The sequence below is a fragment of the Myotis brandtii genome, unplaced genomic scaffold (assembly GCF_000412655.1).
Source record: "Myotis brandtii unplaced genomic scaffold, ASM41265v1 scaffold191, whole genome shotgun sequence".
NCBI lineage: Eukaryota > Metazoa > Chordata > Mammalia > Chiroptera > Vespertilionidae > Myotis > Myotis brandtii.
Window position 1 is genome coordinate 7,921,324 of NW_005357115.1, and position 18,189 is coordinate 7,939,512.

At 38.4% G+C, this 18,189-nt stretch overlaps 1 protein-coding gene across 2 annotated transcripts in view; it reads left to right on the top strand.

Annotated features, from left to right (window-relative positions):
• The window catches only part of PPP1R21 (protein phosphatase 1, regulatory subunit 21), a 50,431-nt gene that overhangs the window by 22,932 nt on the left and 9,310 nt on the right, over positions 1 to 18,189 (top strand). For both annotated transcript variants that reach the window (XM_005864811.2, XM_005864812.2), the window contains exons 13-17: positions 3,921 to 4,013; positions 7,656 to 7,783; positions 11,325 to 11,477; positions 13,079 to 13,171; positions 16,271 to 16,510. In XM_005864811.2, coding sequence (XP_005864873.1) covers positions 3,921 to 4,013; positions 7,656 to 7,783; positions 11,325 to 11,477; positions 13,079 to 13,171; positions 16,271 to 16,510 — 707 coding nt within the window. The remainder of the gene's footprint in view (positions 1 to 3,920; positions 4,014 to 7,655; positions 7,784 to 11,324; positions 11,478 to 13,078; positions 13,172 to 16,270; positions 16,511 to 18,189) is intronic.

The window sequence follows — 18,189 nt, forward strand, 5'->3', positions numbered from 1 at the left end:
CAGTCAGCCAGCCTTCCTGTGGTTCTGGGTGATGTCCGTTCTGTCTTTTAGTTGTATTTTTGAAGTGGTTGTTCGAAGCAGCAAACTCTGGCATTAACCTATGCCGCCATCTTGGTTTCTCCCACACTGTCTTGATAACTGTTGTTTTGTAGTAAGTTTTGAGATCAGGAAGTGGAGTCCACTTTGTTCTTCTTTTTTAAGATTGTTTTGCTGTTATGGGTCCCTTGCAATTCCATATAAATTTTATAATCAGCTTATTAGTTTCTATAAAAAAGTCAGCTGGTATTTCAATGAGGATTACATTGAATCTGTAGATCACATTGGGGAGTTTTGTGGGTCTCTCAGAAAGATATCTGCAGTTCTAACCCCAATACCTGTGTGTGTGACCTTGTTTGGAAATAGGATCTCTACAGGTGTAATCAAGTTAAGATGAGGTCCTACTGGTTTAGGGAGAGCCCTAAATCACTCCATGTGTGGTACTTGGTTACAGCAGCCCTAGGAAATGAACATGGGGAGTATTGTCATCTTAACAATATTAAGTTTTCTGATCCATGAATATGGTATGTTTTTTCATCTAGATAGGTCTCCTGTAATTTTTTAAATATTATTTTGAAGTTTTCAGAGTATAATTTTTATACCCTGATTTGCTTCTAAGTAGGCTCAGACTCAGGCACAGTCACCCTGGGAGGACAGTGATTTTAACAGTGCTCCCTTTTATTGTCTCCTTCCTTAATCTTACCCAGGTTTAAGCTCCACTAATTGCTGGTTGATGGTTCTTTTGTGTTCAGCAATGCCTTGAGGGGCATAAATTGCTTCACAGACTGATCTAATTAAATTTGGGCTCTTTTGTAGGTATAGTTAGTTATAGACCTAGCATATACATAGCAGGTATAGTTTTTGAGATAGTGTTTGAGATTTATTCTGAACCCAGGAGAGCTCTTCTTAGCTGTATCTTTCTCTACTTCTCTGTGGTAAACCAACCAGCGTACAGTTTAGCTTATATCTTTAATGAACTGCCAATTTCCTCTTAATTGCTTTCACTGCCAGCTTCATCATTTTTTAGACCAGCGGTTCTCAGCCTGTGGGTTGCGACCCCTTTGGCGGTCGAAAGACCCTTTCACAGGGGTCGCCTAAGACCATCCTGCAAATCAGATATTTACATTACGATTCATAACAGTAGCAACATTACAGTTATGAAGTAGCAACGAAAATAATTTTATGGTTTTGGGTCACAATATGAGGAACTGTATTTAAAGGGCAAGAAGGTTGAGAACCACTGTTTTAGACCATGCCTCCCTAGGCTTGAACCCTCCATGCTCTTGCAAATTAAGTCAGTTCCTTTCGGAAGAGATTCAGAGCTTTCTGTTTTAAGGCTTCCTTCCCACTTGGGTTAAATCTCTGAGCCATGGATCTGGTGCTGGGGATGGGGACAGAGATGTACTTCTCTCAGAGTGACACACCTGCATTAGTAGGTGAGCACTTGGTAGAGGGGGTAGGACAGCAGCCCCAGGTCTCCTTGGCTTGCCTTTTTCAGCATGGTACTTCTGTTGATGAGCTGGGGCATGGGTGAGCTGGGGCAAGGGTGATCAGGGCCCCAGATTCTCAGAAGCACTGTGCCCAGGTAGAGCCGCCATCCATGATTCAGGGCTAGATGAAAGAAGGGCTCCCCATCTCTCAGTCATGCTCAGCAACAGGTACCTGAGGGCAAGATGAGAACTGCAGTCTCCAGCAGTTTGGGAGAGGGAGCTCTGTATTCTTGGCTGTACCAGTTTGGAGTGGGATTTCTAGTGTATGAGCTGGTAGGGAGAGGGAAGGAAGGAGTGGGTCTTGGTTCACATACCACAGACTCTCACTGTTCTTACCAAATTATTATAGATTTTTCTTGAGTAAATTTGTTGTCACTTGCTGTGTTTTTAGCATCATTTCCAGAATTTTAAATGGTTGCTTTTTAATAATTTTCACCAGTTGTGCTGGAGAGCTGATCTGTACAGCTGCTCATGTTGTCATGCCAGAAGCAGAACTCTGTGATGTTTGAGTAATAGTGTTTTTAGTTATGCTTATAAAAAAAATAATAATGTGTAGGGCCTGGCTGGTGTGGCCCAGTGGTTGAGTGTCGACCCATGAACCAGGAGGTCACAGTTCAATTCCCAGTCAGGGGGGATGCCCTGGTTGCAGGCTCGATCCCCAGTGTGGAGCATGCAGGAGGCAGCCGATCAATGATTCTCCCTCATCATTGATGTTTCTCTCTTTCTCCCTCTCCCTTCCTCTCTCTAAAAATCAATAACAACATATTTTTTAAAAAATGTGTAGGGAAAGAATACTAGGTGTACCAGTTAATAATGTGGATTTTTTTTCACTAGATGGAGTAACACATTATGTTGATGTATATGCGATTTGATATGTATGCTATTTTGTTGTATTGACAGCAAGCTTCAGAACTTCATATGTCAAATTTGCTGAAGGTGTTAACATCATAGATATTTTATACTTAAAAATGTCGAATTTCATGCCAAAAAGCATTTGTGGCAAGTTTTAATTCATTATTTTGAAGAAAAAGTTATGGTATACTTCGGGAAGTTTATGGTGAACATGCTCCATCTCAAGATGCTTGTGAACGCTGGTTTAAATGCTTTAAAAGTGATGATTTCGATATGAAAGACAAAGAACGTCCAGGTCAACCAAAAAAGTTTGAAGTCCAACAATTACAAGCATTATTGGATGAAGATCCATGTCAAACTCAAAAACAACTTGCAGAAAGATTAAACGTTGCTCAGCAAACCATTTCCAATCATTTACAAGCAATGGGAAAGATTTTAAAGGAAGGAAAATGGGTGCCACATCAACTGAACGAAAGACAAATGGAAAACCGAAAAGTCATCAGTAAAATGTTGCTTCAATGGCATGAAAGAAAGTCTTTTTTTGCATCGAATTGTGACTGACAATGAAAAGTGGGTTTATTTTGAGAATCCCAAACGCACAAAATCATGGGTTGATCCAGGTCAACCATCAACATTGACTACAAGGCCAAATCGCTTTGGAAAGAAGACAGTGCTCTGCATTTGGTGGAATCAGGAAGGTGTGGTGTATTATAAGCTCTAAAACCATGTGAAACCATTAATACTGATCACTACCAACAACAACTAATCAATTTGAATCAGGCTTTGATCATAACAGGACCAGAATGGACCAGAAGGCAAAGTAATTTTGCTTCGTGATGACACACCATCACACACTTCAAAACCAGTTAAAGACACATAAAAGACCTTGCCTGGGAAGTATTACCCCACCTGCCATATTCACTAGACCTTGCCCCTTCAGATTACCACTTGTTTCGATCAATGGCATATGCACTTTCTGAGCAGTACTTCAAAACGTACGAAGAAGTGGAAAATTGGTTCTCTGAATGGTTTGCTCAAAACAAGAGAAGTTCTACTGGGACGGTGTCCACAAATTACCTGAAAGATGGGGGAATGTGTAGCTAGTGTTGGACATTACTTTGAATAAAGCACTTTTGATGTTTCTCTTGAAATTATCGTGGTTTTTTTGATTACATAATCTGCCATTATTAACCGGTACACCTAGTAAAATGAGAAATGTGTTATAGAGTAACAAGGTGAAAATTCACAGACCTTCATTTCTAAAAGAATCATGATAGATATAATCCTGCTTAATAATTTAATTTTGATTATTAACCATTAAAAATATTTGTGGACATGGGGAATGCAGGTCAGATATGTCTATATGTTTATTGCCATTACATATGAATGTGTCTGCAATGATTTTAAGAGCCATTATTCACAACATATCACAAACAGTCTTCATTCTCCATCTTCCCAAAAGTAGGGGGAGATAGTGGGCTGTCAATTTTTCAGGCTAAGTCTTCTGGGAAAATGCTTAGGTTTGTGACTTTGGTTTCCTAGGTACGGAGCCAGATGGACTCCTTCGGGCAAACTTCAGTTCCGTCTTAACAAATGTTGGTGCTGCTCTGGATGGATTTCATGATGTCATGAAAGGTGAGGTTGAAAAAGTACACAAATAAATTTAAAACTTTCATCCCACTTTCTCAGACCTGCCTGAATGAGATTTAAACAAATACTGTGAAGGTTAATAGGCCCCAGATAGAGGCTTAGTAGCATTTGGCTTACATTGAAGTGCATAGTTCACTGCCTTCTGCTTTTCCCATCTGCTTCATTTCTGAAGGTAAACAAAGTGCTAAAGAGAAACCCTTGTGCACAGTACTTTAGCTGAAAATACATTACACTGACTTAAGGCAGGTGTGTGAATTGTATCAAATCAGACATGCGGTTCAGAGGCATTTAGCAAAATACATTCCACTTGTTAGAGCCCAAACATGAAAGGAATTGAGGAAACCAAGGTTTAAAGTTCCCAGAAAGAATGCACTGACTTTCCACCAACCTGTGCATTTTTATGTGTAAAGTGTCCATCTCAAGTCCTATTTTGTTCAGCACATCCTTAAGAAATGAAGGTCTGTTTTTAAGCTTTGGTTGCTTTTCAAAAGTTGCTTGTGTGCTTCTAAGACTAGAGTGTGCCGAAAAGCATTTGATTTTTTTTAAAGCTAAGCATGTGATTCAGAGTGCAGAAAATTTTAAATCTATAGTTCTTTGTGGCTGTGAGGTTTTCTCCTTCTTTCTGTTCATTTTGAAGACTGTTGGGGTAAGGGAAAGGAGGAGAGGGCCGGAGCAATTATTAAGGACTATTGGAAGTGACTGAGGTGCTTAGATTATTCATTGGGCTGTTTAGTTCAGTTAGTGACCAATTACTAGTGTCACAGAAATAATTTTTTAAAACTTAAAATTGTGCATAAAATGGGTATTTTGGGGGCCTTTCTGTAGATTGACATATTACCTATGGCACTGGGAATCATTCTTAGTCTCAGCCGTATTATCCAGCACCACCTTACCATTCAGTCTGGAGAATGGTCCTTCCTGTGGCTTGTTTTCAATTATAAGGAACTTTAAAAGTCTATCCAACTTCTAGTTGGATGAACCCTGGTTGCAGAAACCACAGCTTGAGTAGACAGTCTTGGTGGCAGGTGACGGTAGTCATCCCAACCCTGTGAAACCTAGTCTGGTTTATAGAAAACCTAAGGGACTGGTCCCTTTTCCTGTGCAGTGTTTGGTTTGGGAAGCTCATACTGTAGTCCTGTAGTCTAGGATTTTACTTAACCTAGAATTAGGCCACTGAAACCACAAGTGGCTCTGTGGCTCGAGGTTTTTTGGTTTTGTTTTCTAAATTTTCCTATGCTGATACTATGACTTGTTCCTGCTAGTGGTTCCTCCAACATTCCTGTAAAGGAGAGGCTAGCGCAGTGGAGGGTAGCTCTCCAGTGAGAGGGGTCTTAAAGCTTCATTTACATGATTCTATTTCTATTTTAATTAATCTATAATATACGAGGTTTTCTAAAGATGCTTTTGTACATACATTACATAAAATTGAGAAGATGCCAAATGGTCTAAATCCAAGAATGTTGCTGTCATTTTTTGGCATGAGCTGATGGAGATTATGGGAGGATCTGGGTTTCCCCTTTGTGCCTCCGCTTCTTTCTGTCCTTGAAAATGAACGTAATGTAAAGAGAGAATATTGGGAAACATGAAGGATGGTTGGCAAGATTATGGGGTCCTGTTGCTAGGTTTACAGTTCAAATCTCTTTACCTCGCTTGGAGGACTGTTGTATATCTCCCATGAAACCTCAGAGTGAGCATTAACTGGCATTAACGGAAGAAGCTTTGTGTTTAAGAGAACTCTTGTTCAAATCTCTTTTCTTCCTGCTCTGCTCTGAGTATTGCTTGACCTAAATTGGGAGGCAGGCAGGCAGGTAGACTGGTCTCAGTGTAAAAAGAGAGATAGAGATTTATAAAAAAAATGTGTATCCTACATGGATTTAAAATAGGAGTGAATTGGTCCTTTAACAAGGGACATTTAAAGTGAGAATTGTTATGTTTAGTCTCAGGTCTAAAGCGGCTAGACTCATAGGAAACATAAAAGAAAAAGAAATCTCTGATTTCTTTGTTCTTTTTGGAGTTAAAGTTTAATGTCAAAGAACACCCTAAATATTTAAAATATTTGGACTGAATAAAGAGTAAACAATTGGATTAGGATAATTAATTATCAAATTGTAACAGCACTGATCCAAATAGAAGCTACATAGTGTTTTTAGTGTTGTACGTCTTTCATAAGTATCTCACTCACCTACCAATCAACCAAGATTGCCTACCAACCAAGTTGTATTATAACATTGTACACTTTCTGTAAAATATTAAATAAAACTTTCTGTGATGTATAGAAAGAAAATGTCTGTGTTAGGGGTTAGCAAGTTCAGTATACAAAAAAATGTTCAGCACTCCAGTAGAATTTTTATTCACTCTTCTGAATATAGAGAATAATCATTTATTTTTAAGAATATATTAAACATAATGGTAATGTACTAATTGGTTCCTTTGCTGTGACAACTATATCATAGTAATGTAAGTTTTTAACAATAGGGAAAACTGGCTGTAACTTTTCTATAAATCTAAAATTATATTAAATTAAAAGTTTATATGTGTATATGTGTATATAAAATATATAAATAAAATAATACCCTAGTTTTAAAATTTTAGTAAAAATAATATTCATAAAATTTGCAGTAATTTATATTAAACTATCATGATTGTATCAGGTTAAACCTCAAATACCATTTCTTTCTTGTTTCCTCTTATTTACTGTCTGAAATCAGCTAAATTACTTGATTCTCAGTAAATGAAAGTCTCTAATTACACACCTGCTATAAAAGTTAATTTTCATATTGTTTTATTTATTTTTAGCTTTGTTGGTAATGATAATGTTGTATAACAAAAGTATTCTAAAAAAATTCAAAGGAGGCTTATGGTAAACACTTTGTTATTTAAAAATATAATTACCCTTCTTTGTGAATCAATGTTGTCTTAATAATTCTCCCATTTTCCCTTACTTCCAAGACAAAATTATTCTATTTCTCAGAGACCCAGAAAACTCCAAGCTTAGATATTTGGCCAGTTTCACCTACTGTAGTTTCTCTTAACATGTTTATATCTAAGCCTCTCTTCTATGCTTTTCTAACCACAGACCTTGCTTGTACTATTCTTGGACTGGAGGCAGCAGCACGTGAAGCCAGACACAGGAGTATCCAATCCTTTGTCTGTGCAGACATTTTTCATTGCTTAAGTGTGTACTAGCAAACTAGCGAAGGCCCAGTAAGGATTGTGGGACATTGTGCCTCTGTTGGCTGTTCTGTTCCAGGCTCATGGTTTGCTATATAAATATAAGATAAATTCTCATTTGTGCCTATTGGACTATCAAATCAGGGTTTTTAATCAGGTTAAATGTTGGTCAGGATCATTTACCCAACACTAGAATAAGGGCTAACATTCAAATAAGGGACATAGTCGTACAAGCTGGTGGCTGTAATAGAGATGTCAGGATGGTGTTAAGGGACCTTCACTTCTCTCCATTCTTTCCACGTGGATTTGCGACCTAATTGATATTCAGCACAATCTTAATATTTAGGACCATTTTTGAGTAAATTTGTAAGAATAGATATGAGAAGGTAACAGATTAGTTATCTATATGCCACTTGTACATAGGTAGTAATGAGTTTTCATTCAATTGCTTTTTAGATATTTCCAAACATTATAGTCAAAAAGCTACAATAGAGCATGAACTTCCAACAGCTACGCAGAAGCTCATTACAACAAATGACTGTATCCTGTCATCAGTAGTGGCGTTAACAAATGGAGCAGGAAAGGTAATTTTTCTGTTTATATTGACATTAAATTCAATATTTAAATATGCTTTTTTTTTTCTTCCTTCAGTGACATAGGAAAATTAACCTGTGAAAGAACTTTGGACTATCAGGCTTTTTGTAAAATAAAGTCATCTCCCTTTCCCTCCTCCCTACCCAGTATTTAAACAAATATGGTAATTACTGTTAAGCATTTGTCATGACTAAGGGGATCACTCACACTTTATGTTTTAATGAGTTATTTGGTCATTTAAAGATTGTAGGTGGTCTCAATATAGATAGACTCTTGGGTATATTTAAAAATTGGGGTACTTAAAAAGAAAAAAATTTTAGTATTTTTTTCCCCCTCTAATTTTTTGTTTGTATTTTTTTAAAAATATATTTTTATTCATTTCAGAGAGAAAGGGAGAGGGAGAGAGAGAGATAGAAACACCAGTGACGAGATAGAATCATTGATCGGCTGCCTCCTGCACACCCCTTACTGGGGATTGAGCCCGCAACCCAGGCATGTACCCTTGACCGGAATTGAACCCGGGACCCTTCAGTCTGCAGGCCGACGCTCTAGCCACTGAGCCAAACCAGCCAGGGCTTGTTTGTATTTTGATAATACTTGTGGTAAAGCTACCTCTGTGGTTTTATACCTTACCAAGTACTTTTAAAGTGCCTTTAACATATGTTTTTTTCATTGAACTCTTAATACTGGATAATGATCTTTTGGATCATTAAGTACTTAAGTATTATTATGAAACTAGAGGCCTGATCCACAAAATTCATGCACAGGTAGGGTCCCTAGGCCTGGCTGGCAATCAGGGCCGATCTGTGGGGCCACCGGTGGGGCGATCGGGCGAGGGTTTGGGGGGGCTCTGCTGGCACCCGCCTTGGCCGGCCTGGCACCGTCCACTTGCCAGCCCTGCCTGCCACTGCTGCTGGTTGCCTCCCTCTGTGGGGTGACCAGTGGGGCGATCAGAGGGCCCCTGCTGGTACCCGCTTTGGCTGGCCTGGGGCCTATGGGCTAGGGCAGGGGTGGGCAAACTTTTTGACTCGAGGGCCACAATGGGTTCTTAAACTGGACCGGAGGGCCGGAACAAAAGCATGGATGGAGTGTTTGTGTGAACTAATATAAATTCAAAGTAAACATCATTACATAAAAGGGTACGGTCGTAGTTTGCCCACTAAGAATGCATGCCTTTAAAGGTTAAGATTTCTATGAGAAGTCCCCATATGTATGAAGCTGAAAGGACTGTGTTCAGGACGATCTTAGCCCATTTGTTTCAACAGACAGCATAATTTCTCAAGGAAATGCTAATCTCTATCCATATTTATATATCATTATTTTTCTGACAGGTTGACCATATAGATACAAATTTTTTCCAGTGATTTAAGTTAGTCAGAAATGACCATAGGTTGTGTCAGATATTAAGTATTATTTTTCCCAAACTCAGACTGGTCTTTGTGCCAGTTTGGTATAGTTTGGAACCATAATTAAAAGGTGTTTTCTTTAGGTTCTGTCAGTTCACAGATCTGTGCCTACAGGATTCCTTAGACAGAAGGCCATATCCACTGCCTCAACTTTAATACTTTTATCTACAGGCATGCCGGAAGCTTTCTGAGGATAATTCTAACTTTGATTCAATTAAGGCAAATTCCAGAAAAAGAGACTGTTGGCATTTTACAGGGTCTCTGCATTTGCCACTTTTTTATGAGAACTCTGGAATATTAAATACCTGTATACTCATAGCTTATTTTAGATTTGGTTTGCCTAAAACTTTAAAATGTTGTCTCAAGAAAAGGTATTTAATTTTCAGTCTGAATTTTTTATAAATTTTTTTTTTAACTAGAATAAGTACCTGAACTAATGTTAGTCTGTGGTAGCTTAATTTGTAGCTAATGAAAAATATAATCTTTTAGATCATTAGTAATTAATTGTCTACTTTTGGAGCAATTTTTGCCAATGTAGAATACTCTGTTTCATAAGTCACTTTTCCTTATTTATCAAAATGGAATAATTTTTCTGGCTAAGAACTTCCTTAGACATTTTTATTTATACCAGATTTTCATATAGCACTGTAGATTCAAAATTATGGCTCAACAAATTTACAGATTTTTGTGGCTCCTTATGTAGATTTAATAAAGGTTAACTCAGTAAATAACAAGGATCTACTTAATTTTCAGTCTTTTCTATTACATTTGTGATATACAGATTGAGATTTACAGAATTAAATTTAAGTAGAGAGTGCATATTCAAGATGCCTGTGCCATGGGTTATGTTGTAATATGAAACGTTTAAAGTTAAAATTCAAATGGAATGTATAAATTCAAATATGTCTATTTTTGAGAGCAGTGGCAGAGTTAATGAGATCCAGAGCTCATGAACATCATCTAGGAATATTCTGAATAAATCAGAATCAGTTTTGGTTTTTAGGAAGAATAAAAATTTATCTAGATTAAGACCTGTCAGAAGTATAGTCTCAATATTTATACTGATATTGTCTTTTTAATATAAATCATTGCCTAGGCATTCTCAAATAAATAAATGTGGGCTTTTAGGCAGGTGCTGAAATTTCATTTCCATTCTCAGTGTCTAACTTTGTTTAGAAAGCTAATATATATACATATACTAGTATATATACACGTGTGTGTGTGTGTGTGTGTGTGTGTGTATTAGACTAGAGGCCCAGTGCATGAATTCGTGCATGGGTGGGGTCCGGCCGGCCCGGCCTCAGTTGGAGGATCAGGTGGGCCTGTTGGGAGGAGGAGATGGCGGGAGGTTGGCCGGCCGGCCCACCCCGTTACGGGTGGTTGACCAGCCGGCTTTTTATATACAGTAGGTCCTCTGTATCAGGGTGGGGGGGCCAATCTGTGGTGGGGCTGGCGTTATGGGTAGTTGGGGCTAGCTGTGGGGAGGGGCTGTGGGCAGTGGGCTGGCTGGCCCTGCCCCCGAATGGGGTGGGGGGACCAATTGGGGGCCAGCAGCCTGGGGAAGGGGTTATGGGTAGTTGGGGCTAGCTGTGGGGAGGGGCTGTGGGCAGTGGGCTGGCTGGCCCTGCCCCCGAATGGGGTGGGGGGACCAATTGGGGGCCAGCAGCCTGGGGAAGGGGTTATGGGTAGTTGGGGCTAGCTGTGGGGAGGGGCTGTGGGCAGTGGGCTGGCTGGCCCTGCCCCCGAATGGGGTGAGAGGACCAATTGGGGGCCAGCACCCGGGGGGGGGGGGTCATGGGTGGTTGGCCAGCCAGACCTGCCCCTGATCGGGGTGGTGGGGGCCCATCTGGGGCGGAGCCGGCTGGGGGGAAGGGCTGCGGGGATGTTGGCTGGCTGCCCTGACCCGATCTGGTGGGAGAAGCCTATCAGGACGGGGCGGCTGGGGGGAGGGGCCCCGGGAGGTTGGCCGGCGGCCCCACCTCCTGATTAGGCTGGTTCACTGACCACAGTGGGCGTCATAGCAACCGGTCCTTCCTGTCTTTACAGCGTTGCAGTCGCTGGCTTTTTATATGTATAGATATATTTTTGGAAAACAAAATCTATCTTCTTGTCACTCTTCATTTAGATTGCATCTTTCTTCAGCAACAATGTGGACTACTTCATTGCTTCACTGAGCTATGGGCCTAAGGTAGCGAGTGGATTCATTAATCCTCTTTCCGCCGAATGCATGCTACAGTACAAGAAGAAAGCTGCCGCCTACATGAAGGCTTTGAGAAAGGTTTGTGACCTTCTGTTAACATTTAAATCAGTGGAAAAATCAGGAATAATGCCAGAGAATGACAAGAGTTTTCCCACAACTCATACTACAGTGTTTAGATTTTACACAGTTTTGAGGCACAGGTGTTTGGTGGATGTTGTGGGTATTTGAGGAGGAGGAGGTAATAGAGACCCAAACCTAATACGTGATATATGCATAGGCCGTGTTGGAGTCATGTCCCCATTACCTGGTAGACTGTTTAGGGGGAGGCAGCCAGGCAGCCAGTGTCAAACTTCAGAAAATCTTAAACTTGTAGAAACAGAAAGATAGTTGGAATACATTTATAATTTTTATCTGAATATAGTAAGAATATACAATCATTGCAAAAAGAAATCAGAAGATAGAGCAGTAAATGAAGATAATTATGGTCACCCCAAGTCCTACCACCCAAAGCTAGCTACTCTTAACTTTGCTAGAGTATATCTGGATCCGAAAAATTTTAATGTGTGTATGTACACACTCACATGTACATACAGACAAACACACTTCTAACAATATATACGGCTATCTACCTTTCTATATTTGTCTAATTGTTTTAATTATACCTTTAAGATTAATTCCTAAAAAAGGAGTTGCTGATTCAAAGTCTATGAATATTTTATGTTTTGACACATTTTCATATTTTGACACTTTAGGGAGATTATCAATTTATAGTTTATCATTATTAATAGGAGTGTAAATTTAACTAACAAATTCAATACTTGTCAACCTCAGACAAGATGTTCCTTATTGTTATTTTAATTTGCATTTCTTTGCTTATTATTGAAGTGGAACATTCTTTCATAAAGTTATCATGAATATTTATGCTATCAATTCCCTGTCCAAATCATTTATATGTTTTTAAGTAAATGTTCCTAATTAGGGTAGAAAGCTCTCTATATTAAGGATTTTAATCTCTTGTTTATATTGTAAATATTTCCTCCTCAGTTTGCTGTACTAACTTTTCAAAATAGAAATTTTAATTTTTATGTCATCAAACCAGTCTTTTTCTTAGTGGTTGATGCTCACTCAGTTAGGGGAATCTTGGAAACTCAGAGTACTTCCTAAAATTGAGATGGTCACTTATATTTTTCCCCAGTATTTTTGTGGTGTAAATTTTTAGGTTGAGCTTTTCAATCCATCTTAAGTTCATTTATTTTGATATGAGGAGTATAAACAGTGATCTAATTACTTATTTTTCTAAATTATTAGCTGGTTATTCATGTACCATTTATCTCAACTACTCTTTCATCATTGACTTAAAAATGAAACATTTATCACATAATATATTTTTGTATATGCTTTTGTCTATTTCTAGATTGCCTATCCTGTTCCTTTATCTTTCTATTTTGGTGCAAGTCAATATCGTTTTAATTGTAGCTTGTAACTGGTATGATATTCACCTTCATTATTTATCTTCTTTTTTAAAAGAGGTTTCTTTTCACATGTATTAAAGAAAATAGTCTATCTTGGCATACATCTGAATTTATTATCAAACCCCACTTAGCATTCTAATTTGTATATGTAGGATCATGAAGCTAATACGATCTTTTTCTTTAATTTTCATGATGCTTTTCCCATAGCCCCTCTCGGAGTCTGTGCCTTATGAAGAAGCACTGGCGAACCGCCGGGTCCTTCTCAGCTCTACTGAAAGTCGAGAAGGCCTTGCACAACAGGTATGGTACCTGCGAAATCATGGTACTTGTTAAAGAGCATAAATATTAAATCCCTTAGAAAGGTTTTAAACATACATAGGGTGATTTAAAAGGCTATAAAGTAAACATGTAAAGTTAACTGTTTAACACATGCTAAAAAGCACCATAAGCATAATGCATTGAAAGACATTTCTTTGTATTCAATATTTAAAGTCATCTTGATTCAATCAGTGTTATAATTGCCAATAAACTAGTATCAACACACTTTGGCCATGATAATTCTTCTTTAGGTACTAGATTTAAATGTCTGAAATAACAAGGCAAAGGAAGGAGGGGCTAGAGACTCAGTGAATTGTTTTACTTCTTAAATGAGCACGAATGAAAAAATTTTAGTATTCAATTGGTTGATCGAATTGGAGGCAGATAAGTAGGAGGTACTATCTTTGTACAAGTTGGTACAAACTGACAGCAGTTTAACTTTTGTCAGAGATTTATTCACTTTAACACTGGCTTGCTTTGAGTTTTGCAAATGTTTTATTTTAAAGACAACATAAAATAAATTCATCTGCAGCAATATTTTATCTATGCTGACCTTATTTTCATAGGACACATATCACTTTTCGATTTTCGATATTTGTACGCTAAAAATTTCATACACAGAATAATTCCTGAAAAACAGTTCCTGAGACAAACAATAAAACGTGGAATACCTAAAGAATTGATTTTAGATTTTCTTCTTATTTTATGTATAGAAAATAAGGCTCAAAGAAATGAAGCAGCTTTTACCCAGAGTAGCTACTAAGGGACAGAATTGTTTGACTTCAAAGCTATTGCTTTTCCCACTCAGCCACTGACCAACTGCAGGCTAGTCTGATAAACACCCTGGGTCTCACTTCCTGCCTCTCTAAGGTAGGACAATATCTACCTTTCAGGGTCTTGTAAGGATTAATTGAGCCAATGGGAGGCAGTGTGATATGGTGAAAAGAATCAGACTTGTGAGCAAGACAGATGGAGTCCCAAGTCCCGGCTCTGCCATTTGCTGGCTCAGCAGGTGGTGTAGCTGTTGGAAGCTTTAGTTCTCTTTGAGAAATGAAAACTGTAGGACTGTCAGGTGGCCTCAGTGGGATAACAGGAGGAAAGTTCCATGAATAGTGCTGGTACGTGGTGATTGCTCAATCATGATAGTTGGTAAAGCATTTGGAATTCACTATAAGATTTTATTTGATGTAATTCTCAAACTTTTATTTGCCCTGAGAATTAGCTTTTTAAACTTCTGATTAAAGTATAATGCACTTAAAGAAAAGTATACAAATCATTAATATATACCCAATGAATTAATGTAACCAGCACCTAGATAAAAATTTTTTAAAATATTTATTTATGTATGTATGTATGTATGTATGTATGTAAGGTATACCTTAAAAAAATTACTAGGACCCCAGAAGCTTTCCTCCTGCCCCTTTCCAGTTGCTATTCTCCTTTCTCCCAACGATAACCGTTATCCTGCATTCATAGATTAGGTTTGTTGCCTGATACTGAACTTTTTATTACGTAAGAGTATGTAGTAAAAATATTTATTTATGTATGTATATATGTATGTATGTATGTAAGGTATACCTTAAAAAAATTACTAGGACCCCAGAAGCTTTCCTCCTGCCCCTTTCCAGTTGCTATTCTCCTTTCTCCCAACGATAACCGTTATCCTGCATTCATAGATTAGGTTTGTTGCCTGATACTGAACTTTTTATTACGTAAGAGTATGTAGTGTATACTCTTTCAGTCTGGCTTCTTTTATTCAACATTATATTTGTTGTATTCATCTGTGTTATATGTAATTGTAACCTCTCTTTTTTTAATTGCTTTTGAGTATTGTGTGAATATATATTATATATTTATTCTTAATGCTTATGAGTACTTGGGTAGTTTTAAGTATTTGGCTATCATAGTGCTGCTATAAACTTTCTTATACGTGTCTTTTGGTAAACATGCATGCATTTCTATTGGGTGTATATCTAGAAGGGAAATTACTGGGTCATAGGTTATGTTCAGTTTTAAAAGATCCTGCTAAACAGTTTTTCAGTGTTTGTCCCAAATTCCACTCCTCTCAGCACTATGTTTATGATTATTACAGTTACTCCACAAACTTGCCCATCTTTGTATTTTCTTTTTCCCCCCCAATTACAGTTTACATTCAATATTATTCTGTATTTGCTTCAAATGTACAGACAGCATAGTGATAAGATAATCATACACTTTATAAAGTAGTCTCCAATATTTCAAGTACCTACCTGGCCCCATACATAGTTATTATAATATTATCAACTGTATTCCCTATGCTGTAATCTACATCTCTGTGACTATTCTAGAACTACCAATTTATACTTCTCAATCTCTTCACCTTTTTTTTTTTTAGTTTTAGTCGTTTGGGTGATTTTAAATTGCTTTCCTTTGATTGTTACATTGAGTACCTTCTTTTTATGTTTATAGTCCTACTCAAATGTCTATTCAGGTATTTTTTTTCCCCCTCCTATTTCTCTGTGTGGTTATCTGTCTTTTTCTTACTGATTTATAGAAGTGCTTTAATATGTTCTGAATATTAGTTCTCTATTGGATACATACCGCTTCTTCCACCTTTTGGCTTTCCTTTTTACTTTCTTAATGATACCTTCCAATGAAGGGAAACTTTTTATTTTACTATAGTTCAATTTCTTAATTTATGTATTTTTAAATATATTTTTATTGATTTCAGAGAGGAGAGGAGAGGGAGAGAGAGATAGAAACATCAATAATGAAAGAGAATCATTGATCGGCTGCCTCCTGCACACCTCCTGCTGGGGATTGAGCCTGCAACCCGGGCATGTGCCCTTGGCCGGAATCGAACCCAGGACCCTTCAGTTCCCAGGCTGACGCTCTATCTACTGAGCCAGACCAGCTAGGGCCAGTTTCTTAATTTATGGATGTGCTTTATGTATCCTGTTGAATAAATCTTTTCCTATTCTAGGGTCAAGCTTTTTCTTACCTTAGGTAGTTTTGGTTTACATTCTTAGGTAAAGTATTTTTTTGGCCACTGCGTTTTACCTTCATCATCCTCTAAGGTGCAAACCTCTCTGTTGCCTTCAGGTTCAGCAGAGTTTGGAGAAGATTTCTAAACTGGAGCAGGAAAAAGAACATTGGATGTTGGAAGCACAGTTAGCCAAAATCAAGTTGGAGAAAGAAAACCAGCGACTTGCAGACAAGCTGAAGAGTACGAGTAGTGGGCAAGTGGCTGGGCTGGCCCAGGAGAATGCCTCTGTGGGGAATGCTTCAGACCAGGAAGAAACAGCTAAGGCTGTGTCGGAGCCAGTTCACAGCACCAGTGAGGTAAGTGCTGTCTTTAAAAAAAATGTTAATTGGTAAGGATCTAACCTAGTGTTTAGTGTTAATCATCTAAATTACATGTTTGTTTATAATAGGAATAATCCATGTGCTTTAGAAAAAGCAGGTTGGTAAGCAGATGCCTCCTTCAAAAAGCATCTCCAGTGCCCTGACCTGTGGTGTGCAGCGCGCTGTATAACACAGAGACAGTCTCTGGAGGGCTTAGGGAGGACCTCACAGAAGAGGTAGCATGAGTGTGTTTCAAAAGTGAGCAGGAGTCCAACAGGAGAGGACTATTTCAGGCTGAGAGAAGGGGCTCATCACGGAACTGTCTTTCCCTCTGCACATAGCGGATTCCTGCCAAAAATGATCTGGAGACAATAGATAAAAATAAGGAGCTTTTTCGCCCTGGCGGGGTAGCTCAGTTGGTTAGAGTATTGTCCTGTTATGCCAAGATTGCAGGTTCGATCCCTGGTCAGGGCACATACAAGAATCAACCAATGAATGCATAAATAAGTGGAACAACAAATTGATGTTTCTCTCTGCCTTCCTCTCTCTAAAATCAATCAATAGATTTTTTTTAAAAAGGACATGGCATTTTTCTGTCTTCCTTATGTTTCTGCTTTTTAGCTTTTCTTATTCTCCCCTCATTTAAGGTACAGTTGAGATTGCCACATTTACCACCACATTTTCCATGATTTTGGATATGGTCTTTGATGGTCAGGACATGGTCAGCCTCCATTCATTTTTCATAGGATTGAATCTGTTCCTTTCCTTTAGTTGCTTTCAATCTAATGGAGTAGAACTTGGATAAACATCTGTAAGAGGAGCTGTGTGCTATCCCACATTCTCAAACCATAACTGGGGAGTGAGAGGGTGAGGGCAGAGAGCAGAATGGATGCCAAATGTAGTCACATTTGAATATATAAAAGTAAATGATTGGCGTGTTACTGTAAACAGTTTGCAACTGAAAGGGAGAGACTAATTGCTACTCCTGCTTCAGTGAGTAGAAAATTATGGCTCTTTAAAAAAAAAAAAGTCTTATAAAAAAAGACCCTTTAGAGTTAGGTGGGCATAATATTCATTAGCACACATTCAGTTTAGTTGATATGCTGCACACTCTTCAGAGTAATACTCTTAAGGATATTATTTAGAATCTGTGAAAACTGTTTATTGGGTATCATCTCTGATGAGCAGAATCCTTGAAACTGAGTTTCCAGCAGCTTTTTAAAGTTATTGTGCCCAAGCACATGAACAGTAACCTTAATCTAGTAATCATGACTATCTTTTTTTGTCGTTATTTTCTTGTTATCCTCACCCGGGGATATTTTTTCCATTGATTTTTAGAGAAAGTGGGAGTGTGTGTGGGGGGGTGTCAGAGAGAGAGAGAGAGAGAGAGAGAGAGAGAGAGAGAGAGAGAGAGAGAGAGAGAGAAAGAAATAGAAACATTAGTATGAGAGAGACATGACTGGGGCAAGGGATCGAACCTGCAACACAGGTACGTGCCCTTGACTGGGAATTGAACCTGTGACTCTTTGGTGTGAGGGCCATTGCTCTGTCCACTGAGCCACGCCAGCCAGGGCATGACTATCTGTTTTTGAAGTCTTAATCCATAAAAAACCAAGCTTTAAAAGCCTGGCAGCACTTTAATGTGTCTAAAATTACATTTTCATTGATTTAAATAT